A 14,061-nucleotide genomic window follows, 5' to 3' on the forward strand; every position below is an offset into this window, starting at 1 on the left:
TCCGACCTACTATCCCCCTACTTACCTGCCCGTACCCTCCGTTCCTCTGGCTCCGGTCTGCTCAACATCCCTCGCCCCATCCGCCCTAACTCCATCCCCCAGTGCCTTCGCCTTGCTTCCTCCCTTTCCTCCTTCAAGGCCGGTCTCAAGACCTTTCTCTTTGACTGTGCCTCCAGCTCCCCTCTCGACTCTCTACCCTCTCCTCGTTCCCTCCCTTCCCTCCCCTCACCCTGACCATTTTGCCCCTGCTCGGGTCCTGACCCAACTGTCCCGCACCTTGGGATGTCCTCCCGACGTGAAAGGCGCTCTATAAATGAAATCTTGTTGTTGTTGTTCTTACAATGAAATCACACGCTCCTGTGAAATAAGTGCAGCCTACCTTGCCGTACAGCCAGGGTGGTCGTGTAGACCAGGAACAGAAGGATGTAGTTGAGGAAGCTCTGAAAGACTGGAGTGTTGGCATGGTCTTCTGACAAGTACTTGCTAGTCAGGCCTATGCCGCAGATGAGCAGTGAGAGCACCTGGCCCAGTGCCAGTGACAGCAGCAGCTCTCTGAAAGGAACAAGAGATCCGTGCATTAAAACAAAGTCAATGGTCAGTGACAAATGCTTATGCTAATTGAATGACAACATAGATAGGACCCAGAGGGAGCTATTTATTACAGTTAGATGGATATAAGAAAGGATTTACTGCCCAATGTCACTGTAAGTGTTCAATAACTAGAAGAGTTTTATTTTTGCCATGTGCAAACTCTTTCAGCAAGCATGTCCGAAAGATGGAACAGTCAGTTGTCAGAATGATTGCTTTAACAGCCCAAGCCCCACGGGCAGGAATAAAACACAAGGTGAAAGGAACTGTGTTTGCTGGGAAGTCACACAAACCCAAAATGTGTCCAGTGAAAAAGAATTTTTTGACTTGCAGTGAAAACTTCACTAACATTGGATGCACTGCCTCTCTTGTGAATGAGTCTCCCCTTAAAATTAAACTTTCAAGAAGTCCGAAGTTTAGAACCTGTTAAAACAATACCTGTTCCTTGATACAAGCTTAAGCTCCAGAAAGAAATAAGTAATTTTAAAACTGGAACTGTATTTGTTTTTACCACAATTATGATCTTGAATTAGGTTTGGGTTGCATGCTACAGTGATGTTCACCTACAAATACAAGTCACTCCTCACTCCACTTTACAGTAATACTGTGAAGTGCTTTGAGACATCCTCCCGACATGAAAGGCACTATACCAAATGTAAGGATTATTATTATTATCATCATTATTTTAAACAAATACATGTTTGTATAATTTTATTATTTAAAACTATGGAGTAAAATATACGGAATTCTAAGCATGTTCTGTTTCTTACTTAAGGAATATGGTTAAATACCATAGGTACAGTGCCAGGGGTGAAATGCATTGCCTGAGGTGATATCAAAATCAGAGATTGAGTGACCAGCACCCACTCCACCATATTCTATTTGACACAAAAGGGAATCAAATGCCCTCAGGAGATTTGGAGGGAGAAAACTGGTGGTGACTAGAAAAGTGGCATAACATCTTCTTTACAAAACAACATTTATATATATTATAGAGAATAATGCAGACCGAAATGCGGTTCAAGAACATAATATATTTGAGGTTCAGTTAGAAATTGTTGAAGCTTTTTATGCTGAATACCCTGAAGTGTTTTACAAAACAAAACCATCACAACATGCTGCAGCCTACATGTTTTTTCTCTAACATATATGGCCTGATGCAGTCTTAGTCTGTGATAGTTTTAAGACATACATGCATATTTGACAAACACAGTATTCCTTATGGAAAGACAGTGAGACAGATGGTAAAGGTGTTTCACTGCATTTTTGAATGCAGTGAAACACAAAAAGTGACCACTATCCTGTACAGTTGAATCTATAACTTACTTCAAATTAGGAAGAAATAAATGAAAAGGAATTATGCTGCTGGAATTTAAATTGCTTCCATTTTCTTGGAGAATAACATTGCTTTGGAACTCTAGAGAAATAATAGCAGCTTGTCTCCTTGAGATTTCATTATCACTAGGATACACATGCTGCAAAACTGTGTGTTGTTTTATAGTCTTTTTTTTTTCAGGGGCAAAAAAGAGTGCGATCGTTATCTAGAAAAGGGAACTACAGTATTCATCACACATAAACTGCAGAAAATGATGAAGGATTCAATGAAACGTGATGCTGAGCCGTCCATCAGAAGATTTGAACATGAAAAGGACGGAAGAAATATCTGATGTGAATACAAATTCAAGCCAGCACGATTTATATTCCAACTGGTATGCTACAGGATTGTTTTTCAGTCTTGCACAAGAGCACAAGGATGCACAGGACTGCAAAAGATCGTTGCTGGCCTCAAAGACAAAAGAGTGTGTCAACCTGGTCAGTGATAGCGCTCTCGCTTCTGACTGAGAAGGTTGTGGGTTCAAGCCCCACTTCAGGACTTGGAATCACACAGTCTGAACTGACACTCTAATGCAGTGCTGGGGGGTTGGTGGGTGCTGGATTGTCGGAGATGCCGTCCTTCGGGTGAGACCTTAAACCGAGGTCCCGTCTGGCGGTTCAGGTGGACTTTAAAGATCACATGGCACTATTTGAAAAGAGAAAGGATTTTCTTCAGGTGTCGTGGCCCACAATCCCACAAATAAAAATAGGTCACTTACTCTAATGGAAGTTTGTGGGACATTGCTGTGCACAACTGGCTATTGTGTTTCGTTCACAAAATACAATCAATCCACTTCACAGGATATGGTGTGAAGTGCTTTGAGATGCCTCAACAACGTCATAAGGCACTATATCAAATGTAAGGATTATATTGTTATTGAAGAAATAATGCTGCTCTACCTCTCATACACCACAAACAATTATTGATTTGTCAATCAGCAACTGAATTCCATCTAAAACACGCTGACACAATCTACCGACACCACTATCAGTCCAATCACCTCAGCTCCAAGGAGATTGCTCATCTTTCCCCCCTCCCCATGCCGGGAGGTTAGTCATCAAAGTGCTTAACAACTCAGTTCAATTTTAGTTTTTAATGCAATTCCACATAGTTAAAAGATATTCCAGAAGAACCCATAGCAGCTTTATCCTAACGTTTCCATGATAATCCTTATATCCTTAGAATGATATCTTAATGACGCATCGCCAAATTAACGTGGAGGACACCTTTGCCAAATGTAAACTTTCCTCGGGTTGATTTTTTTATTCATACAGAGGAACCCTGTTATACCATCCCCTCCCTCTGAATAGGACTGATGTCCTTGCTAAGCACAAGCACAATACAACCAGCTTCAGGCACTTAGCTACTCGACCCAGAGGACAATGTTACAACTGTTCAGAGTCAGCACACATTCCTGAAAGACCTGTAAGTATTCCTGCAAGTGTTTTTGACATGTAGCTGAATTTCTATTAAACTCTCAAAGTATTCCACTGACTTGAGTTATCTAGCATAGTATCATTCATTATCTCATGCTTTACCTATCCATATTGGTGCCGTATTTTAATTTTGTGTGTTATAATAATAAAATAATAATCCTTGCATTTGATATAGCCCTTTTCACAACTGCTAGACGTCTCAAAACTCTGAACAGAATATACTGTAAAGTGAATTGACTGGATATTTGTGGGCAAGACACGGCAGCCAACTGTGCACAGCAGTGTCCCACAAACCGTCGTGGATTGAAGTGACCAAATTATTATTATTTTTTTCTCCTGAGGGATTATTATCAGGCGTGTGGAGTAAGGAAACTTGCCCAAGGTTACACCCTGCTGGGAATTGATCCCAGGTATCTCGCTTGCGAGGCGAGTGCTCTAACCGAGCTTTGGGACTCCATGCAGTTATGCAGTTTATTAGTGCAAATTGATCCCATGGGCATATTCAAAACTTTCAAACCTGATCACCTGCTCCCTTGACCCCATCCCCACTCCACTCCTTATTTCCCAGCTCCACCTCCTTGCCCCACATATCACAGACATCGTCAACCTGTCCCTCTCCTCTGGCTCTGTTCCCATTCCCTTAAAAACTGCCACCATCACTCCCACCTTGAAAAATCCCTCCCTTGATGCGTCGCAGCTATCAAGCTACCGGCCCATCTCCAACCTCCCCTTCCTGTCCAAGGTCCTGGAACGAGTTGTCGCCTCCCAGCTGCGCACTTTCCTCTCCACCCATTCATTATTCGAACCCCTTCAGTCGGGTTTCCGTGCTGCCCATAGCACAGAAACCGCCCTGGTCAAGGTCACCAATGACATCCTGACTATCTGTGACCAGTGCTCCCTCTGCCTCCTCGTCCTCCTCGACCTATCGGCAGCATTCGATACGGTCGACCATGCTATCCTCCTCCACCGCTTGTCCTCCCACCTCAACCTTCAAGGCCCTGTCCTTGAGTGGTTCAGGTCGTACCTCTCCCACCGTCTTCACTTTGTTTCCACAAATGGCTTTTCCTCCGGCCCCCACACTGTCTTGTGCGGTGTCCCTCAGGGCTCTGTCCTCGGTCCCCTCCTCTTCACCCTCTATATGCTCCCCCTTGGTGACATCATCCGCAGACATGAGGTTAACTTCCACATGTATGCGGATGACATCCAACTCTACCTTTCCTCCTCTACCCTCACCTCCACGACCACCGATGTCCTGACAGCTGCCTGTCCGACATCGAGTCCTGGACGAGAGACAACTTTCTTCAGCTCAACGTGCGTAAAACTGAGGCCCTCCTGGTTGGCTCACGTCAGCGCCTCCGCACCTCAGGCGCTGACAGCATCAGCATCCAAGGCTGCACTCTCCACCTCTCAAAGCCAATCAGGAACCTCAGCGTTCTGCTCGACCCTGAGCTGTCCTTTCTCCCTCATATCCGCACCACAACTGGCACCACCTTCCATCACCTCCGGAATATCGCCAGACTACGGCACTACCTCACCCCTCACGCTGCTGAAACTCTGGTCCACGCCTTTATCACCTCAAGGCTGGACTATGGGAACTCTCTCCTCGCCGGCCTTCCCGGCACCTCCCTCCACAAGCTGCAGGTCATTCAGAACTCTGCAGCTCGTGTACTGTCCCGCACCAGGCTTCGGGACCACATCACTCCCACCCTCGCTCGCCTCCACTGGCTCCCCATCCCCCAGAGGATCGAATTCAAGATCCTCATCCTCACCTACAAGGCCATTCACGGCCTTGCTCCCTCCTACCTCTCCGACCTACTATCCCCCTACCTACCTGCCCGTACCCTCCGTTCCTCTGGCTCCGGTCTGCTCCACATCCCCCGCCCCAACTGCCCTACCATCGGTGGCCGGCCTTCAGCCTCTCAGCCCCAAGGCTCTGGAACTCCATCCCCCAGTGCCTTCGCCGCCTCCTCCCTTTCCTGCTTCAAGGCCGGTCTCAAGACCTTTCTCTTTGACCGTGCCTTCAGCTCCCCTCTCGACTCTCTACCCCCTCCTCGCTCCCTCCCTTCCCTCCCCCTGACCATTTCCCCCCTGCTTGGGTCCTGACCCAACTGTACAGCGCCTTGGGACGTCCTCCCGACGTGAAAGGCGCTCTATAAATGGAATCTTGTTGTTGTTGTTGCTGATCATTCTGTTTAAATAATCTGTCTTTATTTCAATTAATGCTTAATGTTGTAAAGTCCTGGGAAAAGTACGATTGTAACATATGAATTGGGTTTGGAGTAATTTAAGGCAGAAGGTAGAGAGTCAATTGAGACTCGCAAATAGGATTCAAGTGTTTTTTTAATGTAGCAATGTAGAAAAGTGCCATTGATCGGTAAACTTAAAGGGAAAGGAAAACTGATAAAGTGATAATGTTTCCACTTAACTCACATCTAAATCAAAAGGAAGATTGCAGAAGAGATGGGTTTGAAGAAAACTAGATAATACAGGAATTGAATGCAGCTGGGTAGTATTGCATTGTCGTAGGTGACGTCCTCTGGATGAGACGTTAAATCAATATCCTATCTGTCTGTTCATGTTAGAGATCTCATGGGACTAGCCAAAAAAAGAAGAGAACTTCACCAACATCCTGGCCAATGATTCCCCACCCCCCCCCCCCCCCCGCCAATCGCTCATTCACTTAATGGCTATCTCTTGGACAATGCTGGATGCAAATTGGATGTTGCAAATTTACCCCTTTTTGTAAGGGGAGTAACATTTGAACCTTCCAGTCCTCTGGCACCATCCCGGTGTCCAAGGAGGATTGAAAGATTGTGGCCAAGATACAGAAGACAACCAAATAGAATATAGGAAGTGCAGAAGAAGTTTGAAAAAGGAAATAAGAGGGACAAAAAGTTTATACAAAAAAAGGTTAGCGGGTAACATTAAAGGAAATTCTAAAATATTTTACAAACATATCAAGAAAAAAAGGTTAGTCAAAGTTAGGGCGGAGTTAACTAAGGACCAAGGCGGAAATCTTATTGTGGAGGCAGAAGGCATGGCTGATGTACTGAATGAGTATTTTGCATCTGTCTTCACAAAAGAAGTGGATGCACCAAATGCCGCAGTATCGGAGGAGAGGGTAGAGGAAATGGATAGGATAAGTATAAACAGAGAGGAAGTTCTGAAAAGGTTGACTGGGCTGAAGGTAGGTAAGTCGCCCAGTCTGGACGGGATGCAACCAAGGTTACTATGGGAGGCACGGGTACAAATAGCGGAGGCTTTGGCTACAATTTTTCAATCTTCGTTGGACACAGGGGTGGTCCAGAGGACTGGAGAGTGGCCAATGTGACTCCCCTGTACATAAAGGGACAGAACGACAAACCTGGGAACTACAGGTCAGTCAGCCTAACATCAGTAGTGGGGAAACTCCTGGAGACTATAATCCGGAACAGAATAAATCTTCACTTAGAAGAATATGGATTAATTAGGGACAGCCAACACGGATTTGTTAAAGGCAAATCTTGTCTAACAAATCTAATAGAATTTTTTGATGAGGTAACGGAGAGGGTGGGTAAAGGTAGTGCAGTTGATGTAGTTTATATTGACTTTCAAAAGGCATTTGACAAAGTGCCACATGAAAGTCTTGTAAGAAAGATAGAAGTCCATGGTATAAAAGGAACAGTGGCAGCATGGATCCAGAACTGGCTGGGAGACAGAAAGCAGAGTTGTGGTGAACGGCTGCTTTTCTGACTGGAGGTAAGTGTACAGTGGTGTCCCCCAGGGATCGGTATTAGAACCACTGCTCTTCTTAATATACATAAATGATCTGGACTTGTACCATTTCCAAGTTTGCAGATGACACAAAGTTAGGTAGGATGGTAAACAGTGAGAAGGACAGTAGCCAACTGCAGGAAGACATAGACAGAATGGTAAAATGGGCAGACATATGGCACATTAATTTCAATGTGGAGAAATGGGAGGTAATGCATTTTGGTAGAAAGAATGAGGGGAGGCAATATAGGCTGGTAATACAATCTTAAGGGGGGATGAAAGAAGAGAGAGACCTGGGGGTGCAGGTAAATGAAACCTTGAAGGTGGCAGGACAGGTAGATAAAGCTGTAAAAAGGGCATATGGGATACTAGACTTTATAAATAGGGGTGTAGAGTACAAGAGTCAGGAGGTTATGGTTAACCTATGTAAAACACTGGTTAGGCCTCAGTTAGAATATTGCACCCAGTTCTGGGCACCACACTATAGGAAGGATGTTAAGGCATTGGAAAGGGTGCAGAGGAGATTTATGAGTATGGTACCAGGAATGAGGGACCTTGATTATGAGGAAAGGCTAGAGAGGCTGGGATTATTCTCATTGGAGCAGAGAAGGTTACGAGGAGACCTGATAGAGGGCTTCAAAATCATGAGGGGATTTGATAGGTTAGAAAGGGAAAAACTGTTTCCACTGGTGGGTGTATCGGTGACTCGAGGTCACAGATTCAAAATAGTATCTAGAAGAAGCAGAGGGGAGGTGAGAAGAATTTTTTTCACGCAGCGAACTGTTTGAATCTGGAACACATTGCCTGAAAGGGTGGTCGAGGCTGATTCGATAACTACTTTTAAAAACGCGGTGGATGGGTATTTGAGGAGGACGAGTTTGCAGGGTTATGGGGAAAGGGCTGGGGAGTGGGAATGACATTACAATGCTCTTTTCAAAGAGCCGGCACAAACTCGATGGGCCGAATGGCCTCTTTTTGTGCTGTACGATTCAATGATTCTATGATAACCTGTTTGGTTGTTCATTAGTTAAATAAGCAGCAAAGAAGGTAATAATTTCACATCATGTCTACATATTTGTGGCATCCCTATGTATGCAGAAAAATACCAGATTCTGGACATCATTTCTCAGGTTCTACCAGGTGAAGAACTCAACTATAAAGGAATCACCCAGACCCCTTTGTACATTTAGTATTACTGTAGGTGACAGCTTCCCTGTAACTATTACTCTCTTAAATCAGGCAAATGGCATCTAATTAGTTTCCCCATTCTATAACCTTCAAGAGAACGGGTTGCAGCATTTGTTATATATTAAGGCGTTAGGCTGGCTCACTCTTGGTAGCACTCTTGTCTCTGAGTTTGGTTGCAAGCCCAAGCCCCACGTCAGGATTTTAAACTCATTGTCTCGGCTGTCATCTCCTCCCTTTTATCCCTTGCTCGGCATTCAACCATGCGACTGTACAAGACTCTGAATGCTAATCTGCATGAAAAGTGTTATATAAAAGCAAGTTGTTGTTGTAGCTCATTCTTAGCACACCAGTCTGCAAGATGTTCATAGAATCGATTAAGCAATGCAACATGCCTAATACATGTGTAGAAAACCTCTGAAATCCTGAATCTTAAGTATGATGAGCAGCCTTGGTATTCCACAGATGCATTTCAATCCTCCTGGGGCTTTCATCACACTTACCGTGCCCTCATCAGACAAAAAAATCAAATGTCATTTTCCTGTGGTGCAGCCACAAAGACAGATACTCCAATCAATAGGGTCACAGAGATTGGCTTGGATACTCACCCTTTTTGTGCATTTAGCAGTACCTGGGGAAGAGTATGGGGAACATTTTGACTTATCATCATTCAGACTGAACATAATTCAATCTTTTCATCCTACTGTACTGACTGCTTAAAGGCAACCCAACATGGCCATGCAAATGACTGATGTTAAACACGTTTCATAACGATTTGAATAAATAGATTACACAAGGCTAAATGCACCACACCAGTAAAAGAGAGGACTGAGAAGTGATTCTTCCTTGCACTACATAATTTAACTTGCATAAGTTTGTTTTATTAACTTATTACAAATTTTGGGTTGCACTATTCTCATAGGAGAGAATATTTGTACAATATGGAAAAGGTGCACACTGGAAGCAAAGTACATTGAAGTTTTAAGGCAGTTTGCTCTTGTTTTGTGTTCAGATAGGTCATGCGTGTGTGGTGGGAGGGGAAACAAAGGGTTCTTTTGATTTGGATAGTTGCTCTCCTGATTGGTTTTATTTTAAGCACTCCAAGACGCTACCCCACGTATAGGATGCTATATAAATGCAAGTTGCTGTTGTCCTGTGGCTCAATGGTTAGAACACTCGTTTCACAAGCGACCTGGGTTCGATTCTCAGCAGGGCGAAACCTTGGGCAAGTTTCCTTACTCCACACCCTGATAATAATCCCTCACGAAAAAACAACAATAATAAATTGGTCACTTCAATCCACGACTGTTTGCGAGACACTGCTGTGCGTAATTGGCTGCCACGTTTCTTCCACAAATATCCAGTCAATTCACTTTACAGTATATTCTGTGAAGCACTTTGAGACGCCTAGAAGATGTGAAAAGCCCTGTATCAAATGCAAGGATTATTATTATTATTATTATGGTTGGGTTATGCACCAGGTAAAACAACAACAACTTGCATTTATAAAGCGCCCTTCATAAAGGATAGAGTCAGATGCAACAGAAAGAATATGCAATAACTATCAGTACTCAGGGTACAGTGTTCCACCAGCACAGTAAGACACAGTGCAGTATTAAATAGAATTACATAGAATGGTATGGCACGGAAACAGGCCATTTCTCCCAAATAACCTGTCAGTCATTATACTCCACACATACCTCCCCCCTCCTATTCCCATCAGCTATACTTCCTAATTCCCTTCTCCCTCGTGTGCACCAAATTTCCTCTTAAATACACTGATCTTTATTCACCATAAAGAAGTTGCTTCCTTTTAGATTTGCTACTGGCTATCTTATATTTATGCCCCTCCTTTTTGACTCATCAACAGTGGAAACAACTTATCACTATGCATCCTATTGAATCCTTTAAAAATCATAAACACCTCTAGCTGGTTCCCTCTCAATTGTTTCATCTCTAGTGAGAAGAGCTCCAACATGTTCAATCTTTCTTGATAACTGTATCTACTCAGCCCCGGTAACATCTTTGTAACCAATGCTGTACTTTTTCCAGTGCCCTAATATCCTTCTAATGTGATTCAGTGAGCAATGTTTGCAACGAGCATGTTACAAGCCCGTAAGTGGTGTTATGCAGTGTGGTGGCTTCTTCAGTTGTGCCATTTGAAACTGGTGGAATCAATTCAAGCAGTTCATTAAAACAATCTCTGTCCAGATTATTTGCTGAGTGCTGGAAGCAGAATAAGCAGCAGGAAATGGCAAGTAGTTAAGAGAATATTGGTTAAATTGATGCTGCACTACATGTGTTTGTTCTATGATGCAAAGGAGACCCAATTTGCTGCGCATTTGTATTGAGAAGACATTGAAGAGAATTCTCAATCACTTGGCTCAGTGGTTACAGCACTTGCCTCACAAGCGAGAGATCTGGGTTCGATTCTCAGGCAGGGCGAAACGTTGGGCAAGTTTGCTTACTTCACACGCCTCTGTTTATCTAGCAGTAAGTAAGAACCCAGTTGTCAGTCGATTGACAGATCATTTTTCTAGGGTAATAATTCCTTCAAACAAAATAATAATAATAGATTGGTCACTCAATCCACGACTGTGGGACACTGCTGTGCGCAATTGGCTGCTGCGTTTTGCCACAAAATAACCAGTCAATTCACTTTACAATATATTCTGTGAAGCGCTTTGAGACGTCTCGAAGATGTGATAAGGCGCTATATCAAATGCAAGGATCATCAAGTGTAGCCTTCAAGTGCTCTTGTGAATTATATTCCACATTCAGATGACAACTTTTATTATTTTACCCAGAACAAGGCAGTGCTGTTGATACCTTTGTATATTCTGGAATGGCTACCAAGGAGTCACTCATTTAAACTCACACCCAATGTCCACTAGACTTTGCTGGGACAATGCTTCAAAGCATGTCTCAAGACCCTTCTCTTCGACCGCCCATTCAGCCACGCTTACCCTTCCTGCCCTCCACCCCCCCTCTGATTCCAACCCCTTGCTCGGGTCTAAACCCCTGACTGTCCAGGACCTTGGGACATCCTACCAACATGAAAGCTGTCATACAAATATAATTTGTTGTTGTTGATATGGTTAAAAGCCCCTTCTGCCTTGCCCCTCTGTTTGTCTTTAGATCACACCTGAAGACTTTCCTCTTCAACCTCGTCTCCTTGGTTTGGTGTAAAAGTATGCTCTTGTCCAGAGCTGTGAGACACTCATCCACATGAAAGGTGCTAAATAAATGTTGTTGTTGACCAGGTGTTGGAAATGTTTCAGCATTTCAGCATAGCTGAAAAGGTAGGTCTTACTGTGGGTTTTGAAGGCAGGGAGGAAAGGAGCAAGGCAATGGGATGTTTACTTGAACCAAAGTGGGTAACAAACCATTTGGGATCTTTCCAATTTATCATTGTTATAAAAATATGTAATTTATTCCACCCAATTAAAGCAAACGAAATAACAAAACTGAATCCTACTTCCTTTTCCGATTCTGTTCTGCGATATTCTGTCCGGGATAAAGAAATTTGGTATGATAGACTGTCATCAAAGGTGCTATGAAGACACGTTATTTCTGCGTTCATATCACCAGGATTGACAGCCTAACAATGCTATGTTCCTTTATGGTCCTATAATGTTCCTTGCATTATATTTAGTGTGCCTTATCACAATTTCAAGATGTCTCAAAGCGATTCACAGAATATACTCTAAGATGAATTGACTGTATATTTGTGCACAGCAGTGTCCCACAAACAGTTGTGGATTGAATGACCAAATAATTATTTTTCAAAAATGTAAGAGGTTATTTCATGTTTCTTTATTCAGATAGTACAGTCCATTAGCTTGTCTTTATTTTGCCTTGCTGTCTATTTGGTTATTTTTGGTGATCTGCAAAATTTAGTCGGGAAGTCTATAGAAAACCATATCATTCACCAGCCCATTCTGTTTCATGACAGACAACTTCATTCCTAGTCTTTCAAAAATCAAGTGTGTGATATGTAAAGTGCAACTGGTATGAATAGTACAGGAAAAAGTGATCTCACTTTTAACAAGAATGGAGTTGGTTGTTGCGACAAAAGGCCCAATTTTTTGCCCTCGTTGCAGCATGAAATATTAACTTGGGTAATAGGTCTACAGCTTTTAAATAATGACTGAAAGGCTCCACTCGTGAGATGCTCTCCTTATTTAAAAGGCAGCAAAGCTCTGTAGTTTGTGCAGAAGTACGCCAAGAATTCAGCATTAATTCCTCAGAATGCCCTGCGAACCCTAACCCGAAGACACAAGGAATGAACACTGGATGTAATTCATATAATATCCATACTTCAGAAGCAAGGTCATTGCTGGAGTAACCACAGCTGCGTAAGAATATTATGTTATCGTTGTGGATTCCTGGGAGAGACTGTGAGCCACAGTTGCTCGATAGACTAAACATTAATAGGCCGCTTCACCAGATGGTGACTGTCTAGTAATAATCCCCACATTTAATATAGCATCTTTCATGGCTGAAGGATGTCTCAAAGCACTTTATAGGATTTACCATAAAGTGCAGTGACTGCATTTTGTAGGCAAACACCATAGCTAATTGCACATAGCAATGTCCCACAAGCAGCCACAAAGTGGTTAACCAATTTTATCTGGGGGATTGTTGGCCAGGACACCAAGAGAAACTCTCTTTGCTTTTCAAATATTGCCCTGTGATCCATAAGGTCCACGTGAAAAGCATCTTATCTTAACATCTCATCTGAAGAAAAGCACTTTGACTCAGACATTCCATCAAAAAAGGAAAAAATTATGAACAAAACAGGTTTTATACCAAGCACTGAATTAACACCCAGAAAGAAAAGTTACTTACAATACTATATTTTTTATTAAGAAATAGCATAAAAAAGCAAGTTTGATTTAATCAGTAATTTCATTGTAGATTTTATTGATTTTTCTCGATAACCGAACGGTGCATGTTGCATTACTTTTGTAGTATGGCAGTTCTTAAAGCAATCAGGATGAAGTAGCCAAAGGCTCTTGCTCAATATGGATAAATGTAATACGAAATATACAAAAAGGTTGCCTACACAAAGCAATCCAGCACACTGCAGTTGTGTTACAGCCCCAGGCTTTGAACCAGATGGCTTTGTTGATGGTACTGGTCAGTGATGAAAGGCACCAACAATGCAACAGGCAAAAAGAACCTGGAACCACAGCAACAGAAGGTTTCCCCCGTGACAGCCCTTCCTGGGATTGATAGAATATATTTTTCTCCCTGAAAAGCAAGTCAAGCAGATCAAGAAAGATCTCACATCAAGACGGGTATAACAGCTGCTGTGAAAGGGTAAAGTCTTTCTATATCACCTAATAGCCAGAAAACTGAGTGGGACTGGGTCAATAGCTCAATAAGATTACAGGGATACAGTATTATGTGACCTACACTATTATACTGACCTCTTGCTATTATACTGACACGGTTTCAAGACTTTTGAAAATGGGGTGCTTCATTGTCAACTAAAATTGGTTATTCACTTTATGTTTTTGTGGGACACTGCTGTGCCCAAATTGGTTACTGTCCTCCTACAAGTACATAGTTGCTGCACTTTACAATATATATTGCATTTGTGCAGGTCAATGAATAACTAGCATGACTTGGGCAGGGAAAATTACACTAAAAGTGAAAAATACACTGGATCGAGAAGGGAAAGAAGTAAATCAAATCATTTGATTTAAAAGAGAAAAA

General features: G+C 42.8%; 1 protein-coding gene across 1 annotated transcript in view; it reads right to left on the bottom strand.

The window, feature by feature from the left end:
- The window catches only part of slc35f1 (solute carrier family 35 member F1), a 162,482-nt gene that overhangs the window by 88,272 nt on the left and 60,149 nt on the right, over positions 1-14,061 (bottom strand). The window contains exon 2 of the mRNA XM_042333671.1: positions 380-552. Within this exon, the coding sequence (XP_042189605.1) occupies positions 380-552 (173 nt within the window). The remainder of the gene's footprint in view (positions 1-379; positions 553-14,061) is intronic.

The sequence above is a fragment of the Callorhinchus milii genome, unplaced genomic scaffold, assembly GCF_018977255.1.
Source record: "Callorhinchus milii isolate IMCB2004 unplaced genomic scaffold, IMCB_Cmil_1.0 Scaffold3, whole genome shotgun sequence".
NCBI lineage: Eukaryota > Metazoa > Chordata > Chondrichthyes > Chimaeriformes > Callorhinchidae > Callorhinchus > Callorhinchus milii.